We start from the raw sequence: 15087 nt of genomic DNA on the forward strand, positions 1-15087 counted from the left end.
CCCTTGCACAGGGCCACCATTACTGCAGAGGGATGATGGAATCCGGACCCCTTGTGGGAATGGGGAGGTGTCTGGGCATCAGGACTTAGGAAGACAACAGTACCAGGAGACTGTGATTGTTTACTGAGAGATGGGGTTGGGATATCTGCAGGCCCCCTCTGCGCCCCGGGGTTAAGTTGGGGCAGCCTCAGTGTCTCCTCCCCGGGGCTCATGCCCACAGGCGGGACACATGCCCAGGCCCATGCTTAAGTTGGCCAGACACCAGGGGATTAGGGGACCAGGAAGAAGCAGCATTGCTCTTTTGGTGACAGGTTCAAGTATCTAAATAAAGTCATTCTTAGGGAGGGAAAATGAGTTCAAGTGATGGTGATGTAATGCCCAATCTGATCTGGGCCTGAGTGGGGAGTCCACATATCCATGAATAGGAGGAATAATCCATTCTAAGTCCCAGGGGTTAACTCCAAAGACAGGTCTTCATTTCCTTAGCATGAGGATTCAATTCGATTTTCATGGGTAGTCAGACAGCTCAGTGGCTGGAGAGCCGGGCTGAGGGTAAGGGAAGAGAATTCAAATCCGGCCTCAGACACCCACCGCCGTGTGACCCTGGGCCAGTCGGTCAGCCACTGTCTGACTCGGTTTCCCCAACCACAGAAGGAGAATCAGAACACCAAGCTCCCAGGACCATCGTGGGGATCCAGCGGGAGGATATCTGTAAAGCCCGGAGCACAGCAGGCGCTGTGCAAATGTCGTTCTTGTGGACGCTGCTGCTATTACTGTGATGAGGGTAATCGTTATTTTTAATTATTCCTGAGCTTCTTTAGGCCATCCCTGGCTAGCTGAGAGACAGGAGGCTGGGGTAGGGTGCAGAGAGCTGAATTCGGACGGCCTCGGTAACTTAACTGCTTTGTGGCCTTGGGGAAATCCTTTCCCCTCTGGGGCCTTGGGCTGTTCACCTGTCCTGTAAGGGGGTGGGAGGGCTCACAGGCATGCCTGCAATGTATCACCTCTATCATGGTGCTGGCCTTCTCAAGGACAGCCGAGGGAGAGCAGAGGGCATCTGGAGATCAGAAATGACAGAAAACATGGAGAAGGGCTTACATGTAATTGAGAAAAATAAAATAAAAACATCCTTAAAAGAAAGTAAGGGGATTCGAAGGAAAGTCTTCTCCAATTCCTTCCAGACCTAAATGTTGCTGCTCATGGAAAACCAGCACAATGAAAACAAAGGCAACAGCAAACACTGAGTTTGGGTGCCTTTTGTTAGCGCTTTTTTTTTGTAGCATCACAGTCATTTTCCAGCACATCACCCCCACTTCCCAACACGACACAGAAAAACAGCTGAGCCAAATCAGCAGAGGAACCACATGAGATTGTGCATGCAACATTCTGCCCAGGAGCCCCCCACCTCTCTAGCCAGAGGGGGAAGAATGCTTCCTTAGCGTCGCTCTGGGAGTCACACTAGCTTCTGCCTTCCATCTGAGGAGATCCACTCCCCCAAACCCTCTGAAGATGCAGAAGTAGGAGAGATGACAAAGACCACAGGAAACCTCCCAAGGACCAGTTCTGCTTGGTTTGCAGGCACTTGTGTGGGGGTTCATTGCTTGTGAACATAACATCGCCCAGGTGGCAGCCAGTGATGAGGAGGCTGAGGCAGGAGGAGCTCTGGGGGGCCAGGGGTCAGGCAACAAGCACTATGTTCTGGGCACTGGGCTCAGCTCTGGAGGTACAGAGGAAGGTGGCCCCGCCTAGGAAGGAGGATTCCAGGGAGAGGGAACCATGATTAACTCCCCAAAATATAAATCAGAAGCAATGAAGGGTCTGAATCAGGGAGAGAGAGGTCCGGCTCTTCCCACAGCCTTGTGGGACCCCAAGAATGTAGTTTACATCCGTAAGTCTCCGTGTCCTCATCTGTGCACCGGGCGGTTATGAGAACCGGATGAGATCACACCTTAAAGCTTTGGCGATGGCAAAGCCAGAGGACAGAAACGCTAGTTGTGGTGGCCAGGATATCACCGCCACCCTCCTCCTCATTCCCAACACACTGTTATTTGGCATCTGGCATGAGCACATGGGCAGCTGGTGATGCACTGGGTCTGGAGTCAGACCTGAGTTCAAATCCAGCCTTAGACACTTAGGAGCTAGGTGACTCGAGGCAAGTCCCTTAACCCTGTTTGCCTCAGTTTCCTGATCCGTAAAACAAGCTGGAGAAGGAAACGGCAAGAAAACCCCAAATGGTCATGAAAAGTTAGAAACGACTGAAAAACAACCCAACAATAACAACAAAAATTAGCAGAGAAAGTTGCCTGTCAGGGTCTAGGAGTGAGAGAAAGGCCCAACTTGAAAGGAGGCAGAAAGAAAGGAAGACTAAGTCCTTTTAGTTCCTAGGATTTCTATGTGCGCATACATTGGTCAGACAGTCAGGGTATGAACATCTATTAAGTGTCTGCTGTTTGTCAGCCACTCACCCACTTATGCTAAAGCATCAACAGATACACAGACAGAATGGAAAAATGCTGGACTCCCCAGATCTATCAGGTGAGGAAATCAGTATTTATTAAACACTGGGATGGCGACTGCCCCATGGGACACATGAGCTCAACCAGGAATAACACGGCCTTTTAGATTTCTTTGTCCTGTTAGTGAAGGGCCTGCTATCATGTGTGGCCTGGTGAACAATGGAGGGGGAAGAAAGACTGATTTATCTTTTGGTAAACTAGTAAAGGTGTCACTAGGAAGAATGGGTATAGGGTTCATGTTGGGTCAGAGGTAGGGCTGGCTGGGCTCTAAGGTTCCTATGAGCTTAGAAATTCCAGGACCCTAGGATGAGCAGATGGGGAGGGACCGTGGGCTGGTGCAGTGTTGGGGGGATGCCCTAGGAAGCCTCTCCAGGTCCAGCCCCCTCTGAGAACAGAGGATTCTGGGGTTTGAGTTAAATAAGCAGTGCTGTAAAGCCACTCATGCTACCTTTTAATTAAGTTTCACAAGCTTCTTAGACTGAAGAATCTCAGATTCAACAACACAAATTCAAGCGATTGCAAAAATCCACAAATATTTTATGGAACGTAAAGCTGTATTTTGTCTATTTGTAGACACTGGGTGGCAACATGGGGTGCCCAGCTGTGCCATTAAAACTTAAATAGAGACACCACGGGCTTCTGGGAAAGATCTCATGGGCTGCCTGAGATGGAGAAAAGTCCTTGGAGCCTGGCAGAAGTGGGGAGAGAACACAGGCTACCTAGCAGCCCATGAGCCAAGCACATCCTGGACAAAATGATGGTGAACAGACAACAGCATCAAGCAGTGTTAGTCACGAGCACAGATTCTTCTGGATCAATCTGTTTTATACTCTAAGCAGGGTCTTTTTTTTTTTTCTCCCCTAATATGAGTTCACAGCAGGGTCTATGCAAGAGCATATTAATTCATAAGTGAAGGAAAAAAATGATTTTCCTTCTATACTAATAATGAAATTCTGGGCAAGCTGAATCTCACGCCAGAAAGAGGACTCAGAGTGTGCCCCTCAGAGGAGAGGGAGGCTTTGTTCGGTCAGGCCCAACGCTTCGAGACCCCATTCAGGGCCTTCTCAGCTTCGCCATGACCTTCTCTATCTCTAAAAATCCCATCATCAACTTAAAACATCAAGACCATGCTTTTCCACTAATGCAGGGATGAGCACTTTAATCTGAAGGCTTGGGAGAGGCTAAGGAGGGGAGGTTATCTGAGGCACCCTAGTGGGGCAGAGGGAAGAGAATTTGGAAGCAGAGGCCATGGGTCTAGATCCCAGCTCTGGTACTTACTGGGCAAAGTCCCTGGTCCTCAGTTTCCTCATTTGAAATGAATGAGTAGCAGAAGCTCCTTGAGGGCAGGATGGTCCATAGGCCAAATGCCTAGTACTTAATGATTGGTTATTGGTTATTGGCTTATTGACTCACTGACTGATATTAAAACCTGAGGGGGGGGATTAGAAGACCTCCATTTCCTGCCTGCTCTGCACCTATGCCTCAGTGGCCCCCAAATCTAGCAGGGCCCAGCTGATCATGAAGTCAAGCATGTGCCCCCTGATAAAGGGAGCCAGTTCACAGAGTGTCTATGGGTGGTGGAAATCCAAAAAAAAGTTACCCATCACGAGTTTCTGAGTATCCCAAGGATATGAAATGTGGAACAGAAATAATCTTTAGAGACCTGTTTTATTGCAAGAACCTTTATTTGGCATGGTAGTGATAACAGTAAAAACAGGCAGCCTTTATAGAGTTTGAGAAGGACTCTTCATGTTAACTCCACTGATCTTTACAACAATCACTATCCTGGGAGGTAGGTGATTTCCTTATTCTGATTTTACAGATGACAAAACGGGCTAAGAAAGGTCAGGACTCGTTCAGGGTCACACAGCCAGTATGAGTCTGAGGTGGGGTGTCAACTCAAGCTAGACACAAGTACCAAGAAGACAGAGGTGGGCATGCGGGGTGGGAGGCGGCAAGTACCCGAAGGGCCACGGCCACGTGACAGTGGCATGTACCATACCCTCAGAGTTGGCCTATCAAATCGCCTTTTTAGTACTACTCCCTCTATGGCAGGAGGGAGCAAAGACAGAAACCAGCTACCTTAAGTTTCAGCTTCTAACCAATTAACCAGAAACATCTGTTAAACAAAACACCTAGTAGGCACAAATAAAATTAGTGAAATCATCTCTCCTAAGCAAGGGCCAAGCTTGACACATCATGACACTCCCCTCCCCTCTGATGACACTTGGAACAAGTATAGCCAGGCCTTCCTGGCCACGGCCAGGGATGGTCAAGCTATGAGCCCATCCCCCTCTCTTCTATCCCCCAGCCCACACCCAAAGGAGGGCCCAGTACTCCAAGCTCTCTGACTGACAGGAGGCCCAAAGAGCTACAGATGAATTTTCTGTTTAAAGAACTTCCTGCTTATGGCCCCAGGGAGTCAGACACCCCCTGGAAAAGGAGATCTCAGATCAGAGCAACCCTGAAGAACTCTGACGGCTTTCTCGATTTGTCCCTAGGTTCTCTCTCCTCTCTGAGACTGAATTCCCTAAAACACAAAATATAAGTAAAACTACCTTCCTCCCGGTCCTTCTGAGGGTGCCTGTGAGGAGTCATTTTGTAAGTCTTTACAACAACCACAGAACCAAATGCCTCCCCAGCAATGATGCCGATAATGATGAACATCAGTGTGGTAGGGGGACAGGGAGACCTGTGTCTGATGCACAGGAGGCCCCCACACCAGTCGCTTGACCTCCCTGTGCCCTCAAAGACTATGAACTACAGAATATGTGCTTCTCTTCTGTGGCAGAGTGAGCTTCTCTCCCAAGAGTTTCCTCAATCAGTAAAGTCACTGGGTCACTCAAAAGAAGGGTCACAACAATTAAGACAGACAAGACCCCGAGAGACGGTATCCGACCTAAGTCTAGCACAGTGTTCACAGATCTTGTGTCTCCATGCAGAAGCCTTCAGGGGTCAATCTTCCAGCACTTAAACTGAAGATGATATGGATAAAGAGACTCTTCCCTCCCACCCCAGCAAGTAATGGTCCCTCCAGATCCCAGTTCAAGGGCACCTTCCTATGCGCCACACTGCGTCCACAGAAACAGGCCTCACATTCAGTTGGCAAAAGCTACGCAATGACAAACCATCTTGCTTCAATAACAGTCCTTCACCATCCTTACCACTAGGCTTTGGTCAGCATGTGATTGATGCTTCCAATTACTTATGAATATAGTTGGTGAATATTTCATTCATTTTTGTAAAAAAAAAAAAACCCAAAATAGAAACTAACATCTGACCAGGATGTTTCCTAGATTTTTACTTGATCACACTTAAATTTGATGGTTTTTTGCAAGCAGAAAATAAAAGACATACAGACGAGCTATTAGAATGTAAACTTCCAGAGGGCAGGGATGGTTTTGGTTTTTGGTTGTAACCTTAGCACTCAGCACTTATACGTCCCACACACTTAAAAGAGGCTTTTTGGATGATATTATTTTTGAGAAACAACCCAATATACTGTTTGTTTTTCTGCCCAAAGTAACTGGATTCAAAGCTTTTTCTTTTGAGCTGTTTCTGGGTTTGCAGTCAACAGCAGTCTGAAAAACTGGATCATGAAAAGGAAACCATGGGAATTTAAAAGCACAGAAGATGTGTAGTGACTGTTGACTTTATTAAAGAGAAAATCTTCCCCCCTCTGATGGCCTCCCTTGAGAAAGGGACACAAACAATAAATACAAGCCCTACCATGAAAACAAGACCACCCCAAAGGGAAGGCAAAGACAACAGTACATGACATAATGCTGACCTCATCCAGATCCGTGAAGGGGAGGCCACACAAGGAATAACGCCCTTTGTTACTGGCATAATTCGAGGTTAGGTTTTTGATGCTTTTCTCCCCCCATAGCAAACACCTCCCAAAACATTCCTTTTAAACAGTAAATTTAAAGAGTGTCCAAATGTGAGCAGAGACAAGAGTCCAAAAAGGTCTGCTAGCTAGATAAAACAATGGGCCGGTCCACTGTCTTCTCACAAAATAAGCAGAAGTCAAGTTTCAAACCCAAACCCATTAAACTAGAAAAGAGAAAATGTTCCAGCCGTTGAGATAAACAAGCACCAAGGTCCACTCAACATGAAACACTGATTCTTTTCACCTTTTGATATGACTTATGTGAAATGCAAACACATTTCCTGAGGTTAGAGGAATTCTGGAAATGGGAATGAAGCAAAGGAAAGCAATAAACTGTGAGTTACACGACCAACTGAGATAAATCAGTCTTGCTTTTCTACAAGCACCTCCCTCCCTCCCTTCTTTGCTTCTTTCTTCCCCTCATTCCATCCTCCCTCCCACCTCAGCAGACCACAGCTAATCCCTACACCAGAGTCATCGCAAAAGTTCCTTGGTTCCAAAACCCAACACATACACTAGGTGCAAGGAAGCATGCAATCTCAGAGCACAGCCATTGTTTCAGATTCTCCAGGAAATTGCCTCCCCAGGACCCGTGGGGGGCTTTTTCTTTGTACTTACTTATTCTGCATCATATTCATTATAATCCAGTCGGAAGGATAGACATTCTTGCCAATGAGATTTTTAAACATGATGAATGTTTCCATTAGAAAGTCCTAAAACAAAAGGGAAAAATGTTTGAAAAGAGCCACCATCACCAGAGATCCCAAGTGATACCAAATTGCTGACAAAAACTTCTTGATTAATGGACTAGATTTTCAAAGAACCTCTCTCTTTTAGCTAAATGAAAAACACACGGAACACTAATGTAGATATATTTTATAGGAATTCCATATTAATTATACCTTCCTTTTCAAACAATTTATCTCACATGGAAAGACCTTTTCAGACATGTCTGAAATAAATGACTGGGGAAATTCTTTGAATTACTGACTCTAGGAGATGGAAGGGACTACTTTCTTATGAAGGCATCAGACAACACTTAAAATCTGGGCCTTCTTTCCAATATTATTGACAGAGAGCCAGCCAGCACTGCCAGGAGACGACTGGGAGGGGATGGGGAACTCACCGCCCCAAGGCAGAGGTGATTCCATTGGATTTCATACATTTCTAAAGGATTTATGTCGACAAAGAAGCCAACACAACTTTACAGCCTTTATCCTTAAACTATAGTTGTGCAAAGATAGCATCAAATACTAAGAACAAGACTGGGTAATGTTTAGTCACCATACATGAATTTACAATCTTGAATTATAACTGAAAAAATAGTGGAGAGGATATGAAGTGGAGATGTCAAAGACCTCAAGATCATGGAGCTTAGCATGTAGATGGATAAAAGATTTATTTTTGTAGGAACGTTGTAGTCATTCTTAAAGAGAAAAGAGCCTGTGGACACCACAGGCAATTTACAATAACCACTTCCTTCCTTAACGTGGGCATCTGAATTTGGCTTGTAAAAATATTTTTGATACTCATATTCTAATAATTGGTTTGCTCTAAATTTTGTGCATTTAAAATTATTCTGAACAGGGATCCATATGTTTCAGCAGATTGCCTAATGAGGACAGGACACAAAGGATCATGATGAGCCCTGCCCTAGAGAGACCATCCTCCAAGCAAAATGGCCTCAAAGAGCCATGGAGACCAATACAGCTCGCCAGATTCCACTTTCTCCTTTACTGATTGTCCACATGAATGAAACATGGCTGCTTAGCACGGAGAGCATACTGCCCCTGTTCCTTGCTGTCTCTCACCCCAAGTTATGTGGCCTGTTGCAGGCCCTGCTTATTTATGCTCCCGTCATCATTACAAGCTCTCTTCTCTTAGGTCTCCATTCATCCCCCGCCACCACTTGACACGTAGCTTTCCCATGTTTCCCTGAATTCTTTTTTTAATCAAATTTATTTATTTTTACTTTTCAACATTCATTTCCACAAGATTGAGTGATAATTTTTTCTTCCCATCTTTCCCCTACCCTCAACCCAAGATAGCAAGCAAGCCTTTCCCCAATCTGTTCTCTCTTATATCTTTCCCCATCACCCCCCCTAATTTTCTAGTAGGGCAAGATGGATTTCTATAACCCAGGGCCTATATATCTTAATTCTCAGTTGCATGTAAAAAACATTTTTTAAAAAAAATATTTGTTTTTAAAACTTTTGAATTCTAGATTTTTTTCCCTTCTCTCTTCACTTGCCCCCACTGGGAAGATAAGCAATTCAACATAGGCTGTACATGTGTAGTTGCCCAAATAATTTCCATAATTGTTATGTTGTGAAAGACTAATTATATTTCCCTCCACACAATCCCGCCCCCCCACTTATTTTATCCTTTGACCCTATCCCTTTTCAAACATGTTCCCTTCTAACTAGCCTCTCTCCTAATCTGCCCAACCTTCTATCATCCCCCCACTTATCCCCTCCACCCTTATTTTCCTGTAGGGTAAGATACCCAAATTAGTATGTACTTATACCCTCCTTAAGCCAAATTCAATGAGAATAAGTTTGCCCCATTCCCTTTCACCTTCCTGTTTTTCCCCTCCATTGTAACAGTTTTCTCTTACCTCTTTTAATATGAGATAATTATCCTAATCTATCTCTCCTTTTCTTCTTCTCCCAATAAATTCCTCTCTCACTTCTTAATTTTATTTTTTAGATGTCATCCCTTCATTTTCAATTCATCGTGTGCCCTCTGTCTATTTATACATTAACATATATATGCCCACAATTACATATGTATTTATATACAAATACACCCTTCTATATATGTATACATATGTGTGTACACATACACACATAAATATATATATATATATATATCCCCTTCAACTATCCTCATACTGAGAAAAGTCTTGAGTTACAATTATTATTTTTCCATGAAGGAATAGTTCAATTTTAAAAAGTTCCTTAAGATTTCTTTTTAGTGTTTACCTTCTCATGCTTCTTATATTTGAAAGTCAAATTTTCTGTTCAGTTCTGATTTTTCATCAGGAATGTTTGAAAATCCTCCATTTTATTGAATGGCCATATATTCTGAAGCATTATACTCAGTTTTGCAGGGTAGGTGATTCTTGGTTTTAGTCTTAATTCTTTTGACCTTCTGAATATCATATTCCAAGCCCTTCAATCCCTTAATGTAGAAGCTGCTAGATATTGTGTTATCCTGATTGTGTTTCCACAGTACTCAAATTGTTTCTTCCTATCCACTTGCAGTATTTTCTCCTTGACCTGGGAACTCTGGAATTTGGCTCTAATATTCCTAGGAGTTTTCTTTTTGGGATCTTTTTCAAGAGACGATTGGTGAATTCTTTCAATTTCTATTTTGCCTTCTGGTTCTAGAATTTCGGGACACTTTTGCTTGATAATTTCTTGAAAAATGTTGGTTTGGCTTTCAGGTAGTCCAAAAAATTTTAAATTATCTCTCTTGGATCTATTTTCCAGGTCAGTTGATTTTCCAATGAGATATTTCACATTGCCTTCTATTTTTTCATTTGTTTGGATCTATTTTATACTATCTTGATTTCTCATGAAGTCACTAACTTCCAATTGCTCAATCTAATTTTCGAGAAGTTATTCTCTTCAGTGAGTTTTTGAAATTCCTTTTCCATCTGGCAAACTCGACTTTTTAAGGTATTCTTCTCCTCATTGGCTTTTTGGGCCTCTTTTGCCATTTGAGTTAGTCTATTTTTTAAGGTGTTTCTGCAGTGTATTTTTGGGTCTCCTTTAGCAGGCTACTGACCCACTTTTCATGATTTTCTTGCATCATTCTCATTTCTCTTCCCAATTTTTCCTCCACTTCTCTACTTGATTTTCAGAATCCTTCTTGAGCTCCTCCATGGCCTGTAAGCAGTCCACATTTTTCTTGGAGGCTTTTGATGCAGCAGTTCTGACTTTGTTGTCTTCCTCCCTTTTCACTGTTTGATCATTTTTATCCCCAAAAAGGATTCTATGGTCTGTTTGTGCTTCCTCTGCTTGCTCATCTTGCCAGCCAATTACTTGACTTTTCAGCTTTTTGCCATGGTAGAACTCTGCTTCCAGAATGGAGAGAGCTTTGTCCCAGTTTGCTGGGGTTTTTGCAGCTGCTGGAGCTATTAGGAGGGTGCCTTCTCTATATCCCCCACAAGCTCTGGCACCTGGCCACACACCCAAAGACCACAAACCAAGACCATGATCCAGATCCAAGCAGGTCAAAGAGTGATTACCTTGTGAATGACCTCTCGGTCCCCCTACTATCTGGAGGCCAGGAATTCCTGAGGCAGCCACGTGGCTGTGCCACCGCACCTCTGCTGCTTCTCCCCCAGGGGACAAGGACTATAGCGCGGTCTTCTGCCCCCACCGTTCCAACAGAGTTGCACACTGACCTTTTATTTCATCTTTGGTGTTTATGTGTTGAGAAGTCTAGAAACCACCACAGCTGCTGGTGACTCATTCTCCTGCAGTCTGATGTGGCGGCTGCTGCTTGGGGCCGCCCTGGGGCAAGAACCGCCTACTCATGCGGGGTTTGCGCTCGGCTCCCAGCGCACTGTGATAGACTTTTCTTGTCAACCTGCTGAGCTGCCTTCTATGGAAAATTTGTTTCTCTCTGTCACTTTGTGAGTTCTGTAGCTTTAAAATTTGTTTAGTCATATTTTTTACAGGTATTGGAAGTGGTGGGAGCCAGAGCCCATGCCAAGTTTGTGCTTCTATTCCGCCATTTTGTCTCCATCCCTTTTCCCTGAATTCTTTATGTCTATTATCTATCCCTTTATAATACAGCGATATTATGCCACATGACCACGTGAGCAGTAAATTAGCTGGTCACCAATGATGGAGAACATGTTTCAGTTTCTACCTTCTTATCAAAATAACATTGTTATAAGCATTTTACTTATATGCATCTATTCCTACTTAGTATTTTATTTTTCTCCAGTTAGATGTAAAAATGATTTTTAAACATTTGTTTATATGCATCTACTCCTGTCAAGCACTTCTAGAAATAAAGTTCTGGTGGGGAGATCCCTGATCAAAGGGCACAAATCAATTAGTTAATTTCCCTGGATAATTCAAGAATTGTTTTGACATTGTCTGAGCCTATTTACAGTGGTTTGGGCAGAGCATTATTGTGCTCATCTTGCTGCAGCTCCTTAAAGAATTCCTTCAAATCTTTTAACATATTGTTTTGTTTAGTGGTTGCTTTCAGTTGTACTTCTCTATTATTGGTGATTCAGAATATTTTGCCAAGTAGTTATTGATAGTTCATTTGTCTTTTGAAAATTGTTGATATGCTTTTGGCATTAGTTTACTGGGGAATAGCTCTGAGTTTTATAGATTTTCATGCTAGAGTTTCATCAATGATATATAAAGCATTCCCCCCCCCCCCCAGTCTATATCTTCTTCTGATTCTAGCTGTACTACTTTTATTTTTCCCAGTTTTTTTTTCTTGTGGAGAAGATGGAGAGATGCCAGATACACACAGATAAACTGATGGGATGAATGACCCAGCTGAAAGAGTAGCTGTTCATGATGCACCATCAGTGAAGCAGTGGGTGTCCAGAGGAGCACCCCAGAGATCTGTACTTGGTCCAGCGCTGGGTCACTTTTCTCTCAACAACTTGGACAAAGGCATAGATGATATACTCATAAAATGACAGAATCAGGTTCCAAAAGGGCCTTGACTGGCTGGAGTGGTAGGATGAGTCTAGGAAGAGGGAATGCAATTAGGAAGTAGAAGAGAATACAATGCTGCTTCAATATCAGGAAAAACCTTGCTACCAATGAGAAGTGTCCCGAAGTGGGGGTAGGAGCATGGGCGGATGCCTTGGGGAGGCTAGGACTTGAAGCAGGCACAGATTTATGACCACTTGATGGGTTGTTCTCCTGGGATTCCTGATGTACATGGGTGGGATGAGATGGTCCCTCGGGTCCTTTTCTCTTGGAGATTCCATTTTGTTTTCCTCCTGTTGATTCTGAAAGTCTACTCCAGTTCCAATACTTTCAGCAGAAAAAAAAAGTATTACTTGCAGAAATATGATGTAGAGGCATTACATTGAATCATGGGGTTTTGTTTTTGTTGCTTGTTTGTTTGTTTAATGTTGTGTTGGTTGGCAGACTTGTGGGTCTTTCAATTTCATCCAAAGCAATCTCATCTTTTCTTCAATTTTCTTGCCCATGGTTTTTTGTTTCATTTTTCTTGTGGGAGCTTGGTGAGTGTGATTCTCATCACTCCATTGGCTTTTCCAGTCTGTATAGCCCTTTACTAAAATGTTTCAGCTTATCCTTAAAACTATCAATTCTCTTTTCAAAATCTCATTCAATAATTCTAATCCTGGACCTCGTGTCTTTTCCTTTTTCCTCAAGAATAATGCTAACATTTATTCAATAAATGGAAAACTCTGGAATAATAACAATGTACCAGTCTACCCTTAAAGCTGGGTCACTCTCTCTCACCATAGGATAAAGTGGCCAAGGCCACGAATGGCCACACACTGAAACCATCAAGGGACAAATCTGGGGAGAGCCATGTGTTTGGTTCAACTCCCAAATTGGGACAGCAAGCCTGATGGTCCTCATGCCCCTTGGGGAACAGCCTGTACCACATATCACCAGTTAAGCTCTTAAATTATGCTAGGCTCCTTGAGTGCATTCAACTCTCTCTTCATGAGCTCTCACTCCAGGGACTCAGATAACTTCTGGAGATACCTCTCAGTATTCTATTACTTTTACCATATTCAGAGCTCTTTTGTATTGACTCATTTCTTCAGTCCTTCTGCTGGAGTGTCAGGGCCACTTTCTTTGTGAGGATTTATTTCCTTTCTCCTGTTTTCTATTACTGTTCTTTTACTCTGCTTGGTGCATTTTTTGTCATTCCAAGATGCAGAAGGTAAGCTGGGCTTAGATCTGCCTTCTATATCAACAAGCTTGCCCACTCTCTAACTAGTATATTCAGAATGGAGATAATAGGAAATATCAGATGAAATAGCCTTTTTGTTTCTTTGTTTATTACATTCTTAAAAAAAATGCTAAACCAATAAAAGATACTGTAATCTCCCACAGGGTTTCTATGTTATGGGGCACTGTTCAGTAGGATTACAAATGCCAGACATTCATATATCATTATACCATGGCTACCTAATTATAGTCAATAACAGGCAGCCGGGGGCCAGTAAATAAACCCTTGGACTTGAGTGAAGAAGATAGTAGTTCAGATTTTGCTTCTGACCCTTACTAGCTAACCTTGGTTAAGTCATTGACCTTTTCCTGCCTCAATTTCTTCACCTGTAAATGGGCACACTAAGAGCTCTTGGGGTTGTTCTGAGGGGAGAAGCATATCATGCTTTGGGTATTTTTTCTGACCATCCTGCAGGTCTGGAATGCTCTCCCTCCTCTGCTCTGATTCCTGACCACCAGTAAAATCCCCCCTTCTACAGGAAGCCTTCCCCAGCGCCTCTTCATTATAGTGCCTTCCCTCTGTTATTTATTTCCTACTTGTCCTTTATAGAGTTTGAATCCCATATATTGGTTTGCATGTTGCCTCCTCCATTGGATTGCAAGCTCCTTAAGGACACGGACTGTCTTTTACCTCAGTTTGTTTCCCCAACACTTAGCACAGTGCCTGACACATAGTAGGTGCTTAATAAATTTTAATTGAATTGAATATTCTTTGAAAATCTTAAAGCAACACAAAAACTGGCTATGACTGTCATCTACTTGAAGGTCGTATGAGTTCTATGTATCCCTTTAAGCTGTCATTCAGGAGAAGTCTAGGGTTACTGTTGGTGTATATCTGGTCACCTCTCCTGCTAGCATCCCAGAGGAGGTGACAGGGCTTCTGCGCATTCTTTTTCCCTGGCCATACCTCTTCAAGGTAGCCACATCTCTCTGGCTGACATGAACCAAATCCATAGGAGGCTCAGAATACCACACTCAATTTCCAGGAACCTCAAGTTGCTCACTGACAAATTAAAATGGAAAAGAGAAAAGTACCTTGGCATTAATTGAACATGAGCTGGAGCTGCTAAGTTGGATTTTCTCATTTTCTTAATCTCCTAAATCATAATTAGGCATCGGGCAGGAAAGCCCACAGCAGCGCCTTGGAGAGCGCTGCCTGGGAGAGCAGGGCAGGGGTGGAAGAAGCCAGGAGAGCCTTGCCCATCAAACAGAGTGATGGGGCCTGGGTTGTAAAGATGTTAGGTAAAACGTGAGGGATGGGCAAGCGAAGCTGCAGATCAGAGTCTTCTCCCTGTTAGAGCATGCACTGCAAATGTCATGGCTGGCCTTTGTTAGAGACCCTGGGAGGGCTCCCCTTTACAGATAGTAGCTCATTTTATCATATTTATTCTCCTTTTTACAGTTCAGACAATGGAATTCTGGAAAAGCCAATTCTGGAAAAGCAATCGCATTATTCTATGCTGCCCAGAGCCCTTATTCTTGCCCCAAACACTAGATTTTGTCAAAAGTCAGCAAAGATACATTGTTGTGTTGTGTTGTGTCGTGTTATGTTAAGTTATGTTAAAGAACGTAGGTATTTCATTGTATCCTTTTTGGGGGATTCATTGGGGAATTTTTTTGTTTTTTATTAAAAATTTATTTGGAAAAGCGTTCATGTTTTAACAATCAGCTTGCACTTTTTACTGAGTCCCAAGACTTG

The 15087-nt window shown here is 43.3% G+C and overlaps 1 protein-coding gene across 2 annotated transcripts in view; it reads right to left on the reverse strand.

Moving 5' to 3' along the window:
* DOCK1 (dedicator of cytokinesis 1) overlaps window positions 1-15087 on the reverse strand; it is a 618254-nt gene that overhangs the window by 204316 nt on the left and 398851 nt on the right. For both annotated transcript variants that reach the window (XM_069101719.1, XM_069101718.1), the window contains exon 29: window positions 7027-7121. In XM_069101719.1, coding sequence (XP_068957820.1) covers window positions 7027-7121 — 95 coding nt within the window. The remainder of the gene's footprint in view (window positions 1-7026; window positions 7122-15087) is intronic.

The sequence above is a fragment of the Petaurus breviceps genome, unplaced genomic scaffold (genome assembly GCF_028583685.1).
Source record: "Petaurus breviceps papuanus isolate PSGF00001 unplaced genomic scaffold, PetGlider_PUasm1.0 490, whole genome shotgun sequence".
Lineage (NCBI taxonomy): Eukaryota > Metazoa > Chordata > Mammalia > Diprotodontia > Petauridae > Petaurus > Petaurus breviceps.